Source organism: Zophobas morio, unplaced genomic scaffold, assembly GCF_036711695.1.
Source record: "Zophobas morio isolate AGI-343-1 ecotype UQ-CSIRO unplaced genomic scaffold, CSIRO_AGI_Zmor_V1 ptg000017l, whole genome shotgun sequence".
Lineage (NCBI taxonomy): Eukaryota > Metazoa > Arthropoda > Insecta > Coleoptera > Tenebrionidae > Zophobas > Zophobas morio.
Window position 1 is genome coordinate 6,139,420 of NW_026972122.1, and position 15,339 is coordinate 6,154,758.

General features: G+C 34.9%; 4 protein-coding genes and 1 long non-coding RNA gene across 5 annotated transcripts; all 5 read right to left on the bottom strand.

Moving 5' to 3' along the window:
* Positions 1-3,497: 3,497 nt before the first annotated feature.
* Positions 3,498-4,871, bottom strand: LOC135129882 (chymotrypsin BI-like). The gene is made up of 7 exons (XM_064057152.1): positions 4,620-4,871; positions 4,541-4,568; positions 4,327-4,483; positions 4,107-4,273; positions 3,974-4,057; positions 3,776-3,942; positions 3,498-3,714 (listed from the first exon to the last, which is right to left on the bottom strand). The coding sequence occupies exons 1-7, from the start codon at positions 4,686-4,688 to the stop codon at positions 3,553-3,555; spliced, it is 834 nt and encodes a 277-aa protein (XP_063913222.1). The 5' UTR covers positions 4,689-4,871; the 3' UTR covers positions 3,498-3,552.
* A 91-nt stretch (positions 4,872-4,962) lies between these two features.
* On the bottom strand, positions 4,963-6,194 carry LOC135130061 (brachyurin-like). Its single transcript, XM_064057375.1, has 7 exons — positions 6,105-6,194; positions 6,026-6,050; positions 5,816-5,972; positions 5,599-5,765; positions 5,453-5,542; positions 5,259-5,398; positions 4,963-5,197 (listed from the first exon to the last, which is right to left on the bottom strand). The coding sequence occupies exons 1-7, from the start codon at positions 6,150-6,152 to the stop codon at positions 5,033-5,035; spliced, it is 792 nt and encodes a 263-aa protein (XP_063913445.1). The 5' UTR covers positions 6,153-6,194; the 3' UTR covers positions 4,963-5,032.
* Positions 6,195-6,326: 132 nt separating this feature from the next.
* LOC135129883 (brachyurin-like) lies at positions 6,327-7,608 on the bottom strand. Its single transcript, XM_064057153.1, has 8 exons — positions 7,541-7,608; positions 7,454-7,487; positions 7,247-7,403; positions 7,017-7,192; positions 6,860-6,949; positions 6,658-6,797; positions 6,406-6,602; positions 6,327-6,351 (listed from the first exon to the last, which is right to left on the bottom strand). Exons 1-8 carry the CDS (start codon positions 7,592-7,594, stop codon positions 6,327-6,329), a joined length of 873 nt encoding a protein of 290 aa, XP_063913223.1. The 5' UTR covers positions 7,595-7,608.
* A 4,849-nt stretch (positions 7,609-12,457) lies between these two features.
* LOC135129844 (chymotrypsin BI-like) lies at positions 12,458-13,128 on the bottom strand. The gene is made up of 4 exons (XM_064057112.1): positions 13,046-13,128; positions 12,894-12,983; positions 12,706-12,845; positions 12,458-12,655 (listed from the first exon to the last, which is right to left on the bottom strand). Exons 1-4 carry the CDS (start codon positions 13,062-13,064, stop codon positions 12,494-12,496), a joined length of 411 nt encoding a protein of 136 aa, XP_063913182.1. The 5' UTR covers positions 13,065-13,128; the 3' UTR covers positions 12,458-12,493.
* A 1,133-nt stretch (positions 13,129-14,261) lies between these two features.
* Positions 14,262-15,150, bottom strand: LOC135130674 (uncharacterized). The gene is made up of 4 exons (XR_010280828.1): positions 15,086-15,150; positions 14,736-15,033; positions 14,542-14,681; positions 14,262-14,479 (listed from the first exon to the last, which is right to left on the bottom strand). It is a non-coding gene; the product is annotated as an uncharacterized LOC135130674 (long non-coding RNA).
* Positions 15,151-15,339: the final 189 nt, after the last annotated feature.

Genomic DNA, 15,339 nt, shown 5'->3' on the forward strand with positions numbered 1-15,339 from the left:
ATCAATTTCAAGAATTACCCCATTTTTGTCTTTTTTCTTTGATATTATTTAAAATTTCGTATTGTTTTTGAAATGTCTTCATTTGATTCTCTTTTTTGCCTAACGTCGCAGTCGGTACAAAGTTCTTTTCGTTCAATTCGTCGGTCAGTCATTCGTCTGCTTCGTACGACGATTTCGTCGTTGGTTTTGTCCCTCGAATTCTTTTGATGATCTTACACACCTTCATCTGCTTGAGTTTGACGATTTTTTGCAAATCGTGCTTGATCTTCATCTGCTCGATAATATGTTTAAGGGGGATGACATTGATAAAGGAGAGGCAGTGGGTGTCAACGGATGCGAAAAGATCGTTGGAAGAACGAATGCGACTTATCGTGGAAATCCAGGAAATGCTGCTGGTTTCTAAACTCAAAATGAATCGGCGTCAGTATTTCTGAATCGCCGGCCAGGACTCTTAGACACCACAAGTTTCTGGATCTTCTTCAGTTCAGCCAAGGAACTTCTCTCTCTTGGAAAACGAGTTTTTTTGGTTTCGTTCCGAGGTTCCTCTTCCTTACATAGTTCCGGTTGTTCCTGTAGATACTCCTTATGGTTGTTCTAAGTTTTACTAAGGCCCTTCTCTTGGCAAGACTTTTCCAAATTAATTTAAAAATATTGTTTTATTACTGGGTTTTCTTAGGTTTTGGAGAGCACCATAGAATATCTTTTTTTTCTTCTCATGCACTTGTTCCTTTACCTTATTGTTTCCCCATGCTGTTTGTGTCTTAATGTAGGCTCTCGTGTTCTTCCCGAGAACTAATTTTTCCTTGGAGGTCCTTTAAGATTTCGCTTACCTCTTTTAAGTCAAGTAACTGGGACTTCAAATTTCTTGAAGACAATCTCTTGAAGCTCCATCTTTGTGACACAACTACTTCCTATGTTCTTCCAGTATCATCGCTTTTACCGCTTGACATAATAGGTCGTGCTTTTCTTAGACCCTTTTCATACACAGCAGACGCAAAATAAATATAGTTGAAATAAAAATAATAATTTAAGAATAAATGCTCAAATTCAAGCTGTGCGAAAATAATTTGGATAATAGAAAGTAGCAGATTAATAAACATAGAACATGAAATGCACCAAGGTCTCTACTGTATCGTGAAATTAATTTAAATGATGGAAATTCTCAAAGTCTTTCAAAATGGAGGAACTATTATAAAATGTGACATATTGTAACGAAGCGAATTTTCGCGGGCCGGAAACCGTGACGCGTACCGCGATGGCGGGGGTAAATACGCGATTTCAAAGTGCAGTTTGACCCTCCGTCCACCGTAAGTACCTTTTGTGTGGTCTGCCCGTTAACGTATTGGTTTTTGGAATCGCCGCCCCCGAGCGAAAAACCGTATCACCGTCACCGGGTTTTTTGTCGTCGCGGTCACAAGTCGATACCGTCGTGCACGCGTCGTGTACCGCCACCGCGCTCCCCTCCCGGGTAGCCGTACCGTCCTCGCCCGATTTCCAGGTTTCAAGGTCGCCGGCCCCCAAGTTCAGGTGGAACCCGTCCTCAAGGAAGTTGCCGCCCAGGAGGAACGACCGTGCCGAACTTTTTTTTGCAAAACCGTTTCGTATATATTTAAGTTAAGTTTAGCCGTAAGATCTATTATTTTAGCCGTGTAGTTTGTGACAGGGAATAAACCCGTTTTATTGTTAATATTCCTTGCCGTTTTATTTTATTGTCTTGTTTTCGCTGGCGCTCACCACCTGAAATCCGTGTCTCCGGGTTGAGAGCAACGCCGGCGTGAAGGTCGCCGCATAAGCTTGGTCGGCCAGACGTGTTTTTAAATTAGCGACACTAGTCGGCCCAAAGCTTGGCCCCCAGGTACGCCGCCCCTACACGTTATCGGCGAGATTCCGGACCGTTCGTCCGTCACACCGGAATTTCGTGGCAATATAATATAAATTATTCATTGTTAAATAATAATACCAACTCGTCAAAATTATTACTTAGAAATTCATCTGATGAATAAAAGATCTTCCCAATCAAATATTAGACTTTTCAAGAAAATTTTGGTAGCATAATTATTATCTCTAATTAGTTTTTTTGGCAAAGCATTTAAAAGTTTTATGCAAACATGTGTCATCTCTAGATTTTGCCAGCCGTAAATTTTTAAAGAAAATATTTTGATATCTTTTGCTATAATTAATAATTACGGTTGAAATTAACTTTTGGATACAAGTTGATATTAAGTTATATAAAAATATATTATATAAATAAATTCGAAGCAACGGTTATATAAAGAGGGTAAGGTGAATATATTCAATGAAAAAAAAAGCTTTCTACAATCTTCTTTATATTTCGAATTGTGTATGTTTCTAATTGCTCTTCGTAGTAGTTTAAATACTCTCCTTAAAAAAGATGATTAACCTCAAGTTAGGATAGAATAATTGAGCAAGCAGTGAATAAGGCATGATAAACGTTACGCAGATAATTTAGGGAAAGCCTTTTAGTTAAATTTCGAGAAGGAACATGTTTTTTGATATTTTGTCAGCTAAATATATAACTGCCCTGTTAACTCCAGCTAAGGTCTTTATCAATATAAATGCTTAGATATTTTACAAAATATTCAGGCGTTTCAGTACTCTTTACGTAGTGGTAAAAAACTGTTCAGCTTTTTTTTCCAAAATTTTTACTTTGACTGGAAACAATATCAACTGTGTTCCTACAATACCAATGCAGGTATCATCGGTGTAAAGCTTGCTGGCGACGTACAACGTTTATGAATAATAAAAATAACAAAGGCCCAAGAATGGTTCCTTGGGGAACCTCAAAATTAATACAAGAAAGGTCAGATTAGTTGTTATTAACGGTTTCTTGTTGAGTTCTATTTTTTAAATAACTTCATGATGAGATTTATACCAGACAAGTAGAAATTATAAAAGTACATTTTTCGTAATAGAATATCATGTGTTAGAGAGTCCACTGCTTTGTTAAGATCTAGAAAGTGAGTTATATATAGAATCGTTTATACTCAAAGCTCTGGATAATGCTATTTGTTAATTAAATTATAGCAGAAGATATTGAGAATCATTTACAAAATTCAAATTGAAACAACGAAAGAGTGAAGTCTAAATAAGAGAATTTCCTAACACGTGGTTTATATGAATATTTAAATGACTTTTAAAGTGTATCAAAAGCATGAGCAGTAAAAAAACTGGATTTGAACTGTGAATTTACAAATAATAAAACCAAAATTACATGTGTTCAAAAGTATTACGCATTTCAAGTTTGAAAAACATTAATAATTAGATTGCGGCGTCGAATGCGATTCATTTTCGTTTAAACAATTAAACGATTTACTGGAACATTTTCAATTCACATCCTCACGCCGACACAAAATCAACGACTCATAATTTATAAAAAATTGATCTAAAGTTATTTAGACTTTCGAATATTAATTTTCTAAATGACAACTTTACAACTTAGATCTTCCTCCATATGGCAACACAGCAAAAAAGCCAGATTTTGGTATTTTTTTATTCTATTTACTACTTATTTCTTGGCATTATTTTACAGGGTCAGTACATGATGGTTCGCAGCCAGTCGTCATATGGAAATGTTCTTGTGTATCCCGAGGGATCTGTGCTTTCACACCCATTGCCACTTATAAAACTTGCAACTCCAGCGTGAAGTGTATACCTGTAGCTATACAATTCTATCAGTGGGCTTCCCGTGTCTCCCTTCATAAAAAAAATAAGACTTTTAGACATTTCATATGCACACCACGAGCTTACAACTTACGTGGCAAGTACCTTCATTATAATTTCCTACTAGACACACCATATTGTCTTTAATTTGATTTCCGTAGGTTATTTTACATTCTTCGTTGGTTATTGGAACGACCTTTACATATTGAAGAGTTGCTGCCAAAGTTCCAATCTGTAAAAATAAAATAGTGAAAAATAATTCTATAAATGTTTAAAATATAAATACCATCACTGGTTTGTCCCCAACCAATTGCAGTAAGGTCAGAATTACTATCTATATCAGGCCTTCCCAAAGAATCGATTGAACGAATATAGTCTGAAAGAATAAAATCAGTTATAAGTTGTAACTCGGAATTATAACTCACTAGTAAATGTTATTGCACTTCGCAATTTAATCAACGCTATGTCATTTTCCAAAGTTTCTGGGTTATAATCAGGATGTAAAAAGTACTCAGATGTAGCTAAAAGCAATGCATTTGGATCGTCATCACTCAAGTGTACTGATCCCAACCGGATTGTGAACAAGATGGCTCTATAATCTTGTCTTAATTTACGATTTCTTATTTGGTTATAATTATAGTTTACCCGTAAACACACTGACCAGCGGTTATTATCCATTCTGTTCCATATAGAGTACCACCACAGAAAAAAGCGCTGTCTTCTGTGCGTACTTGGATCGCTGCTGCAAATGGGAATTGGTTGACGGTGGCGTTTTGCCCTCCAATAATACGAGTAGTGGCACCTGCATTATTAAAACATACCTTATATTTAAAATAAATACAACGTTTGTGTTAGTTACCACGACTCGTTATAAAAAATTTTGAAATCTGTAAAAAACGGTTAGAAATTTAGATTAGTACTAGTTATCTCATTGTTACCTCTCTAGAATAAATACACGAAACGGTGCCAAGAAGAAAAAATAAAACTTTTATGTTATAACAGAACATCTTTGGCAGTCGTTTTTCGTAACGTAGTATTTAAAAATCGTTAAAAAGTCAATGGTGAATTCAGATATTGTGAAATAAAATGAATTTAGACACCAATAAAATAAACACAGTCATTGTACCTAATCCCACAAATATCTTACAAATGCTGCTAGATTGCTGACTTACGTCAATGACGTCTCACCAAATCTTTTTTTGTGGAAATGCCAACCTTGTGCTGATTGGCTAACTTTAAATTAATTTGACTCAGAAGATTTTTTTTTTAAATAAGAGAAAATTGCGTGTTTTTTTTATTAAAATTTTACTATATGACTATCCATGTAGAAAATTACAGCACTTGTGTTTGTCTACATATTTGTGATATTTGCGATCCAACTGACATATCGATTTGTCCTAGTAAATCCTGAAGGATCTGTGCTCTCACACCCATTTGAACTCATAAAGCTTGCTACACCAATAAGTCCCATACTTCCTGTACCTAACGCTCTAATCAGTGGACCTCCAGTGTCACCCTGGAATGTCAAATAAAGTCGTTTTTACGATATATTTATTCTTTAAAGTTCATAAACTCACGTGACATATTCCTTCATTGTAATTTCCCACAATACACACCATATTGTCTGTAATTTGATTACCATAGAATAGTCTACATTCTTCATTTGTCATAGAACCAATATATGCTACTTTCAGTTTGTTCGAAAGAGATGAGTCGCCTATTTATATGTTGAACAATGATGTTAAGATATCATTATGTTTCATATACTTACTGTCACTAATTTGACCCCACCCGAATGCATAATATTGAATACCTAGTGGTATATCCTCACTTGGTATAAAATTAACCGACTTTATATAATCTAAAATATTGTATGTATAAGTATTTTAATACATAGCTAAATGTAGTAAAAAATACCAGTATGGGTAATGGGCATCCGTAACCGTATAATCCCAATATCATTTTCCAGAGTTTGTGGATTATAATCCGGGTGTAAATAATACGTAGACGTAGCTACAGTCACACGATTTGGATCATCATCGTTTAAGGTCGCAGATCCTAAACTTACAGTAAACAAAGTAGCCCTAAACTTAGACTCATAAGACAAAATGAAACAAAATGATTTACTTTTTACCCATCGACGCACTGACCAGCTGTAATTACCCATTCTGACCCATATAGTGTTCCCCCACAGAAAAATCTGCTGAGGGATGTTTGAACATTGACAGAAACAACGAAGGGATATGCTCGTATATTAGCGTCAAATCCGCCTATAATGCGACTATTTAGACCTACGAAAGTCAAAAGGTTATAATTTTATCTAACAAATAGTGACTTTATGTACCATTTTCACGTGGAATAGTGATTCCCTAAAAATTTGCAAAACGTTGAAAAATTCGGTATTTGTATGAAATATTTCTTACCAAGGTATTTGGGATAAGACACAAAAGTGTTATCAGTAAAACCGTCATTATCAATTTCAGTGGTGTAATTTCTTTTGAGTAGAGAAATTTTATGTGATTTTTATTCTTTTATATGTTATAATCTTACCTTCCAATAAAACGCTTTTCTTAATGACGGATTACAATTATCTTAAAGTATCTGTTTCTGTTTGATAGCGGGTTCACAATATAGTCGTAAAGGAATTAAATGGTACACGGTAGTAACATACTGGAGTATATAGTACGTTATTGGAAAAATTTTATCAGATAAAAATTTATATACATAAATATTGCGAAATATTTATGTATATAAAAAAATCCTCTGGTGACGTTTGTAATCCAACTAACATACGGAGTAATTCTAGTAAACCCAGATGGGTCGGTACTTTCACATCCATTTGAACTGATGAAACTTGCTATACCAGCAAGCCTTCGAGTTCCTAATCTCAAAACTTCGACTAAAGGACCACCAGTATCGCCCTTTGAAGATAATTTTAGACATTAACACAACCAATGATCGTCAAAAATTACTTACATAACAAATTCCATTATTATAACTCCCAACAATGCAGACCATTTCGTCGGTAATTTGAAATCCATAAACCTGTCTGCATTCTTCGTTAGTTATAGCAACTGCGTAAAGCACCTGAAGACGTGCCGCAAGAGAAGGATCGCCTAATAAAAACAGTGTTAACTAATTCTGTAACCGCTTTGTTGTTTGTGTTGTGGTTACGTACTGTCACTGGTTTGACCCCACCCAAGGGTGAATAATTGATTACCAATCGTAAGATCTGTAGTTGCTAGGGTTTCAATCGCTTTTATGTAATCTAAAACGTAACATAATAATTAGTTACACAATGGTGACTGTTTTATTGTCTTCTTTCCTTAACTTACTAGTGTGTGTTATAGGCATGCGTAGTCTGATGATACCAATATCATTTTCCAAAGTTTGTGGATTGTAATCTGGGTGCAGAAAGTACGTTGATGTAGCTACTGTCACTCGACTATCATCTTCATTTTCCAAAGTATCTGCACCAAAACTTATTGTAGTTATTGTAAATAACACAGCCCTAGAACAAAAATGTTACAACTATTACTTAGATAAAAGTGATTTGTAATCTTACCCGTCGACACATTGACCAGCTGTGATGACCCACTCAGACAAGTAAAGAGTTCCTCCACAAAAAAATCTGCTGTTTGATGTTTGAACGTTAACAGCCGCAATGAAAGGGAATACAGCAATATGGGCATCAATACCACCTATTATACGACCACTTTTCTCTAAATAAAATGTTGTCTTGTATTCGGAGGGTGAAATTTGATTTACTTACCAGACGATTGGTCATGGTGAAGAGAAGCTTTTGTCTAAAACAAAACAAAAAGGAAATTTTAAATATTCAGAGTATATGATTTTTTACCGGAACGTTTTGTACTATCAGAAGCGAAAAAAATATCAGCATGTGGCGCGTCATCGTTTGTTAATGACTTTACAATTTTTAAAATTCGAAATAATATATCGGTAAAAATATTGTAGTCATCCTAGGTTAGTTGTGGACGTCTTATCTTAAAATCAACAAAGTTCGTCAAAAGGTTATAGAATTTAGAGGCTCAGTGTTATCTGCTAATTTTTATTCGGCGGTATTAGCCATTAAAACAAAGAAATATTTCTAAAAGTTTTACTTTCTGTTATAACACAGTTTTTATTTTCTAAGTCTAATTTGAGAAACTTATATTCTCACCTTTTCGTGAAAATGAGGTGACTTGTTTTTAATTGGTTCAATAAAACATTTTGTTACCAAATTATAAATATAGATAGATTTTGAATTTTCTGTAGCCGATATTTTTGCACCTGAGATAGACAAGGACTGTATCAGCATAATTTAAATGAAATAAAATCAAAGCATCTGAGAGCCGCTTTTTAGATTTAGTATCCAGATAAAACCTATAAGGACTTATTTACTTAAAGAATAAAAAGGTTTTTTCGCATGTTGCACAAACTTCAGTTGGCTATCTCTATTGATAAGGTTAACACACGTTTTAGTTTTTTTTGGATTAAAAGTAAGATAAAGTTGTAGATCATCTGCATACATGTGTACACTGCAATGTTTAATAACTTTCACTAAGTAGGCAGAATATAAAGAAAATAGAACAGGTCCAAGGACCGATCCCTGGGGAACCCCGTAAGGCCATCATATCTGATTTCTGGCCATTACAGTCGACTAACTAAATTAAGTACCTCTGGAACCAGTCTAGTAGGGGTACAAATTAACTTAATCTACATAATACAGATAAATCAATAAAAATAAGTACAATAAAATAAATATTCGGGTTTTATATAATAAATCTTCTATTCTTTCTGCTTGCCCACCCCTTCCCATAGTCCCCTTATCTTCCGTACTTCTTTCATCCAGTCCAGTCCTGTTCCATCCTCGTTTAGCACTTCTTGTTGTGAAGGGGTTGTGACTTAGACACATATGTTTCGATTTCCCGTTTATTTCACTGCCCACATAACAAAACTTACATGACAACTTTATACATGGCCATGATCACATGGCAACTTCTTCTCTACCTTACACACATTCTCTCCCTTGTCTCTTCGTTGACTCCTCTATTTATCACTTCCTCGTAACGAGGGCAACTGACCATATTCTTACAAAATACAGAGGAGTCAGCGATTACAAAACATTTGGACAAGCAACCTAATTTAATATAGCTAACAAAACTATGTCGAAATGAAATTATAATGCAACAATAATGCAACAATAACCTACTTTACTTTACAACATCTACTTTCCTCCGATTCTCTCAATCCTTCACATCCTTCCAGCATATGTTCTATTGTTTCTCCCTCTCTCCGACATATCCTACACCTTCTGTCAGTTTCATCCATCCAAAAATTATTCTCTTTCTCTTCATTTCCACACCTAAATCTCGCCATCATTCTTTTCTCCTTTATACTCTCTCTCTGTGTGTACTTTGGTACTTCATCCTTTACTATTTCTCTATACTCTGCATTATATCTAGACTCCGATATTCTCGTATCAGAATTACTGGAATTTCCAAGGATGTTAGTAAGTCAAGTGTTCTGGATTTTTTGGTCAAACAAAATGAGTTTATTTTTGACAACGATGAAGAAAATGTACAGAAGTTGATTAAATTTTTGCCTGTGAAAAATAAGTCTGACCGTTTTCAAGTAATTGTTGAAGTAGATATCGCCTCCTATAAAAAAGCCATTAGCATAGGGCACTGCCTAATAGGTTTAGACAGATGTTATATCTTTTGTGGTATTGATATTTTCCGGTGTTTCACTTGTAATGGTTTTAACCATTCATCCAGCTCTTGCAAAAGTAATGTTATCTGTCGTCGCTGTGCTGGGAACCATAGTGTTAAAGAGTGTCAAGCCGAGAAGCTGCGTTGTATAAATTGTACCAACATGAAAGCGTCTGGTAATCATGATCAAATAAATGTTGATCATGCTGCTTGGGACCGAGATAACTGCCATTCATATAGTGCTGCTATTAACAAAATAAAACGTGATGTTTTTGGCTTATCTTCATAGCAAGTATTCCTTGCAGATTCATTCCACTCCTTAAATTTATCATCATTGCAGTCTAGTAGCGACATATCAATCGAGAATTCTATTTCATCCATCCAAAAATTATTCTCTTTCTCTTCATTTCCACACCTAAATCTCGCCATCATTCTTTTCTTCTTTATACTCTGGCTGTGTGTGTACTTTGGTACTTCCTCCTTTACTATTTGTCTGTACTCTGCATTATATCTAGGCTCCGATATTCTCGATCTGCGTTCTTGCTTATCTATATCCTTATCTCTTACACTCAGTTCTTCTTTCATACTCCTTCCCATTTCTCTCATTCTCTCTATTTCTTCATATGCATATCCCTTTCCTTCACAATACTTGTCTCTTTCGTTCTAAACAAGTTTTTCACCTTCCTTTCTTATTTCTTAACAACATTCTCTCTCACTAAACTTCTCTTCAAATCCAACCGCCCTTTCACCCGCTTCCACTCTCATTTTCTTCCTTTTTGTTTCTTCCCTCACTATATACCCCGGCGTATACTTTTCTAATCCCAATGTCCGTTTCAAGTATTTTTCTTGCACTCTCGCTATTTCTTCATATTCCCTCCATCTCCAAATCTCAGCTACATACATAAATACACTTTTGATCAAACTATCAAACATCATCATTCTTCTCTTATAATCATTTCCAAATTTTCTCTCTCCTATTCCCCATACTATTGCTATCACTTTGTTCGCTTTTCGAACCATTTCTTGGACATGCGCTCTATCTGAGTTATTGCTCTTTAATGTATATCCTAAGTACTGGAATTCTTTCACTTATTCAATATTCTTCCCTCCCCAAGCCCACTCTTCCTTATCCTTTCTTACTTTCTTCCCAAACCCCACCATTTTTGTTTTTTCCACATTCACTTCCAATTCTTTTTTTTCTACATACTTCTCAAAAGCTTTAATCATTGTTTTCATTTCTTTTCTTTTCTTTGCCACAATCAAAAAATAATCTGCGTACGCCAACGACCACACTTTCTCTTTGCCCACTACTACCCCTCCTGTCTGAACATTTCACCTATATATCCTAGATAAGCTGCAAACAATGTGGGGCTGAGTGGGCATCCCTGTCTCACTCCTCTATTTGCATAAAAACTCTCGCTCTCTGTTCCATTCACTCTCACATTATTTACTGCTTCTTCATATATTTCTTCCATTTTCGCTACCAGGTACGCACCTACTCCCTTTCTCCCCAAATACTCCCACATTCTCTCTATTCACACTATCAAACGCTGCTTTGAAATCTATGAACAATGCGTACATTCGTCCACCGTCTTTCCTTATTTCTCTTCCCACTAAATGCCGCAGGATATACACGTTGTTCATAGTACCTCTTCCTTTCCTAAACCCTGCCTGACCGTCTGGTAACATACCTCTTACATCTCCTTGCGTAACCTCTCATCTAGTATCATGCCTATGTCTTGTACGCGGTATTGACCAAGGTCATCCCTCGGTAGTTCTTCACACCTTCCAAACTCCATCTACCGCTTCCCATATCCTTTCTTTCACTCCTTCTGTCCCGAACATCCACGCTTCGTTCTGTATTCCATCCCCTCCTCCTCTTTTCAGTGTTTCAATCTGTCTTCCTATTTCATCTTCTGTTATTTCCGAACCTCTCCACATTTTTTTCGTCGTTGTGATTCCTTTATTTATTTTTTTGCATTTTTCCTCAAAACCTCCCAATAATTCCATAAAGTGTTTTTTCCATTCATGTATTTTGATTTTCTTACTGACTTCAGTCTTCCTTCTCCGTTCCTTATTTATATATCTTCATACTTCTTCTGTTTTCAGGGCCTTTATTGTCTTCTCTTCTTCTTCTTCTCGTTTTTCTCTTTTTCTTTCTTCCCATTTTCTCCTATAATTCTCTCTTGCTTTTAGGTACTCTTCTTTCCTTCCTTTGTTATTCTTCCATTTTCCTAATTTTTCCCTTGCTTTTCTCTTCAACTCACTACATTCTTCGTTGCATCCATTATTCCTCCCTTGCCATATGTATATCTTTCTTTTTTCCGTAGCTTCTACAATTAGGTTGCTCAGTTCTGCTATCATAGCTTCTATATCTTCTTTCACTTCGAATTTCTTTTTTTCTAGTCTACTTCTGTATCTTTAAATTCCCTCTTCATTCCATATTCTTTCCTCTATTTCTTTTCTTTTGTTTCTTCTCTCTTGTTTTTCGTACTCTTGCTCTTTTCCTTTGATTTTTATTTCTAGTGGCATGTGGTCTGATTCTACCCTTTCCCCCAATTTGAAACTCTCTATTTCTTCCCACGCCTCTTCGTTGACAATCCCATAGTCTATAATTGATTCTCCCCTAGCCCCTACGTACGTCCTCCTTCCTTGTTTCCATTCAAAATTTCCCATCCCATTTCTTCTATTGTCTGCCACAATAGTTTACCTTCTTTGTTATTTGCTTTATCTTTTGATCCTCTTTTCTCTCCCTTTTCTGTATCTATTATTCTTGTCCCCTTATCACCAAATCTTGCGTTAAAACCCCCTCCTATTAGTATTTTTTCCAAATCCAAGGCACTACATCTTTCGATGTAAGTTTTGATACATTTGATGCAAATTGAGCAAGATAAAAAAATTATTTTTGATAATTATGACACAAACTTCCTGATAACTTTTTAAATATTGAAAATTACTATTTTGCTATATCCAGTGTATTTACAGATGTTGTAACTTTGTAAAGTGAATTCAAGAGATTGCCTCTTAGGAAGTAATAATGGAGAAAAACAGCAAAATTGCTATCTTCAAACTTTTATTTTACATACATAAGAATACCACTTTTATCTAGTAACTTCAGTAATCCAGTTAACATATCCATAAATCCTTGTATATCCTGACGGATCAGTTGATTCGCAGCCATTACTACTTACAAAACTGGCAAATCCAACATGAATCGCAGTATATCTACTGTAAGCATCCAACAAGGGACTTCCGATACCGCCCTGAAAATTGTTCTCAAATACTTGTTTCGCAACATTAGTGTCTAACTTACATGACAAGCACCTTCATTATAGTTACCAACAACACAACCCATTTTATCAGTGATCTGATTTCCATATACAATCTTAGATTCATTGTTTGTTACAGAAGCTACTCTTACAACTTGGAGATCTTCAGACAGTGAAGAATTTGCTGAAAAACAAACTGTTATTGCACGTATTAATAATGTGCCATACCTACAATCAGAAGTTTGTCCCCATCCAATACTTCGAAGATCTGGTTTGGCTGGTAGTTCATGCAATGCCAGAGGAAGAAGTCGTCTAATATAATCTTAAAAAGTAGAAACGAAGAAAACATTTTCAGTGTTGTAGAAATAGTAATTAGTTAAGTACCTGTAAACTCTATCGGCATTCGTAACTTAATAAGTCCTATATCATTCTCCAGTATGTTTCTAATTGCTCTTCGTAGTAGTTTAAATACTCATCTTAAAAAACATGATTAGCCTCAAATTAGGATAGAATAATTGAGCAAGCAGTGAATAAGGCATGATAAAATTAATAAACGTTATGCAGATAATTTAGGGAACGCTTTTTAGCTAAATTTCGAGAAGGAACATGTTTTTTGATATTTTGTCAGCTAAATAACTGCCCTGTTAACTCCAGCTAAGGTCTTTATCAATATAAATACCTAGATATTTTACAAAATATTCAGGCGTTTTTTTTACCACTCTTTACGTAGTGGTAAAAAACTGTTCAGCTTTTTTTTCCACAATTTTTATTTTTGACTGTAAACAATATCAACTGTGTTCCTATAATACCAATGCAGGTTTCATCGGTGTAAAGCTTGCTGGCGACGTACAACGTTTATGAATAATAAAAATAACAAAGGCCCAAGAATGGTTCCTTGGGGAACCTCAAAATTAATACAAGAAAGGTCAGATTAGTTATTATTAAAGGTTTCTTGTTGAGTTCTATTTCTTAAATAACTCATGATGAGATTTATACCAGACAAGTAGAAAGAAATTATAAGAGTACATTTTTCGTAATAGAATATCGTGTTACAGAGTCCACTGCTTTGTTGAGATCTAGGAAGTGAGTCATAAATAGAATCGTTTATATTCAAAGCTCTGGATAGTGCTATTTGTTAATTAAATTATAGCAGAAGATGTTGAGAATCCTTTACAAAATCCAAATTGAAACGACGAAAAAGTCTAAACAAGAGAATTTCCTAACATGTGGTTTATATGAATATTTAAATGACTTTTAAAGTGTATCAAAAGCATGAACAGTAAAAAAACTGAATTTGAACTGTGAATTTGCAAATAATAAAACCAAAACACATGTAGTGTTCAAAAGTATTACGCATTTCAAATTTGAAAAACATTAATAATTAGATTGCGGCGTCGAATGCGATTCATTTTCGTTTAAACAATTAAACGATTTACGAGGACATTTTCAATTTACATCCTCACGTCGACACAAAATCTACGGCCCATAATTTATAAAAAATTGATCTAAAGTTATTTAGACTTTCGAAGATTAATTTTCTAAATGACTACTTTACAACTTGTATCTTCCCCCATATGGCAACACAGCAAAAAAAGCCAGATTTTGGTATTTCTTATTCTATTTACTAGTTATTTCTTGGAGTTATTTTTACATGTGTCAGTACATGATGATTCGAAGCCAATCGTCATATGGAAATGTTCTTGTGTATCCCGAGGGATCCGTGCTTTCACACCCATTGCCACTTATAAAACTTGCAACTCCAGCGTGAAGTGTGTACCTGTAGCTATATAATTCTATCAGTGGACTTCCCGTGTCTCCCTTCATATAAAAATATAACACTTTTAGACATTTGATATACACACCACGAGCTTACAACTTACGTGGCAAGTACCTTCATTATAATTTCCTACTAAACACACCATATTATCTTTAATTTGATTTCCATAGGTTATTTTACACTCTTCGTTGGTTATTGGAACGAACTTTATATATTGAAGATTTGGTGCCAAAGTTCCAATTTCTGTAAAAATAAAATAGTAAAAAATAATTCTATAAATGTTTAAAATATAAATACCATCACTGGTTTGTCCCCAACCAATTGCAGTAAGGTCAGAATTAGTGTCTACATCAGGCCTTCCCAAAGAATCGATCGAACGAACATAGTCTTAAAGAATAAATCAGTTATAACTCGGAATTATAACTCACTAGTAAATGTTATTGCACTTCGCAATTTAATCAACGCGATGTCATTTTCCAAAGTTTCTGGGTTATAATCAGGATGTAAAAAGTACTCAGATGTAGCTAAAAGCAATACATTTGAATCATCATCATTCAAGTGTACTGATCCCAACCGAATTGTGAACAAGATGGCTCTATAATAACGTTGCCTTAATATAATATTTCTAATTTAGTTGTATCTTTCACCCGTAGACACACTGACCAGCGGTTATTACCCATTCGGTTCCATATAGGGTACCACCACAGAAAAAAGCGCTGTCTTCTATGCGTACTTGGATAGCTGCTGCAAAAGGGAATTGGTTGACGGTGGCGTTTTGTCCACCAATAATATAAGTAGTGGCACCTGCATTATTAAGAAATATATTTAAAATAAATACAACGTTTGCATTAGTTACCACGACTCTTTACAAAAAAGCTTGAAATCTGTAAAAAACGTTTAG

What these genes read in the sequence shown, in the direction of transcription:
- LOC135129844 (XM_064057112.1), bottom strand. An exon ending in ATGGGGACAAACTTCTGATT is followed by an intron (nt 12,846 to 12,893) that starts GTAGGTATGGCA and finishes TTTGTTTTTCAG; the next exon opens with CAAATTCTTCACTGTCTGAA. An exon ending in ATAATGAAGGTGCTTGTCAT is followed by an intron (nt 12,656 to 12,705) that starts GTAAGTTAGACA and finishes AACAATTTTCAG; the next exon opens with GGCGGTATCGGAAGTCCCTT.
- LOC135130061 (XM_064057375.1), bottom strand. Translation starts at nt 6,152, where the DNA reads ATGACGGTTTTACTGATAACACTTTTGTGTCTTATCCCAAATACCTTG. An exon ending in GTGGGGTCAAATTAGTGACA is followed by an intron (nt 5,399 to 5,452) that starts GTAAGTATATGA and finishes ACATATAAATAG; the next exon opens with GCGACTCATCTCTTTCGAAC. An exon ending in ACAATGAAGGAATATGTCAC is followed by an intron (nt 5,198 to 5,258) that starts GTGAGTTTATGA and finishes TTGACATTCCAG; the next exon opens with GGTGACACTGGAGGTCCACT.
- LOC135129882 (XM_064057152.1), bottom strand. Translation starts at nt 4,688, where the DNA reads ATGTTCTGTTATAACATAAAAGTTTTATTTTTTCTTCTTGGCACCGTT. An exon ending in ATTTTTTATAACGAGTCGTG is followed by an intron (nt 4,484 to 4,540) that starts GTAACTAACACA and finishes TTAATAATGCAG; the next exon opens with GTGCCACTACTCGTATTATT. An exon ending in AAGTGCAATAACATTTACTA is followed by an intron (nt 4,058 to 4,106) that starts GTGAGTTATAAT and finishes TTATTCTTTCAG; the next exon opens with ACTATATTCGTTCAATCGAT.
- LOC135129883 (XM_064057153.1), bottom strand. Translation starts at nt 7,594, where the DNA reads ATGACGCGCCACATGCTGATATTTTTTTCGCTTCTGATAGTACAAAAC. An exon ending in CATGCCTATAACACACACTA is followed by an intron (nt 6,950 to 7,016) that starts GTAAGTTAAGGA and finishes GTTACGTTTTAG; the next exon opens with ATTACATAAAAGCGATTGAA. An exon ending in AAATATTTCGCAATATTTAT is followed by an intron (nt 6,352 to 6,405) that starts GTATATAAATTT and finishes TATATACTCCAG; the next exon opens with TATGTTACTACCGTGTACCA.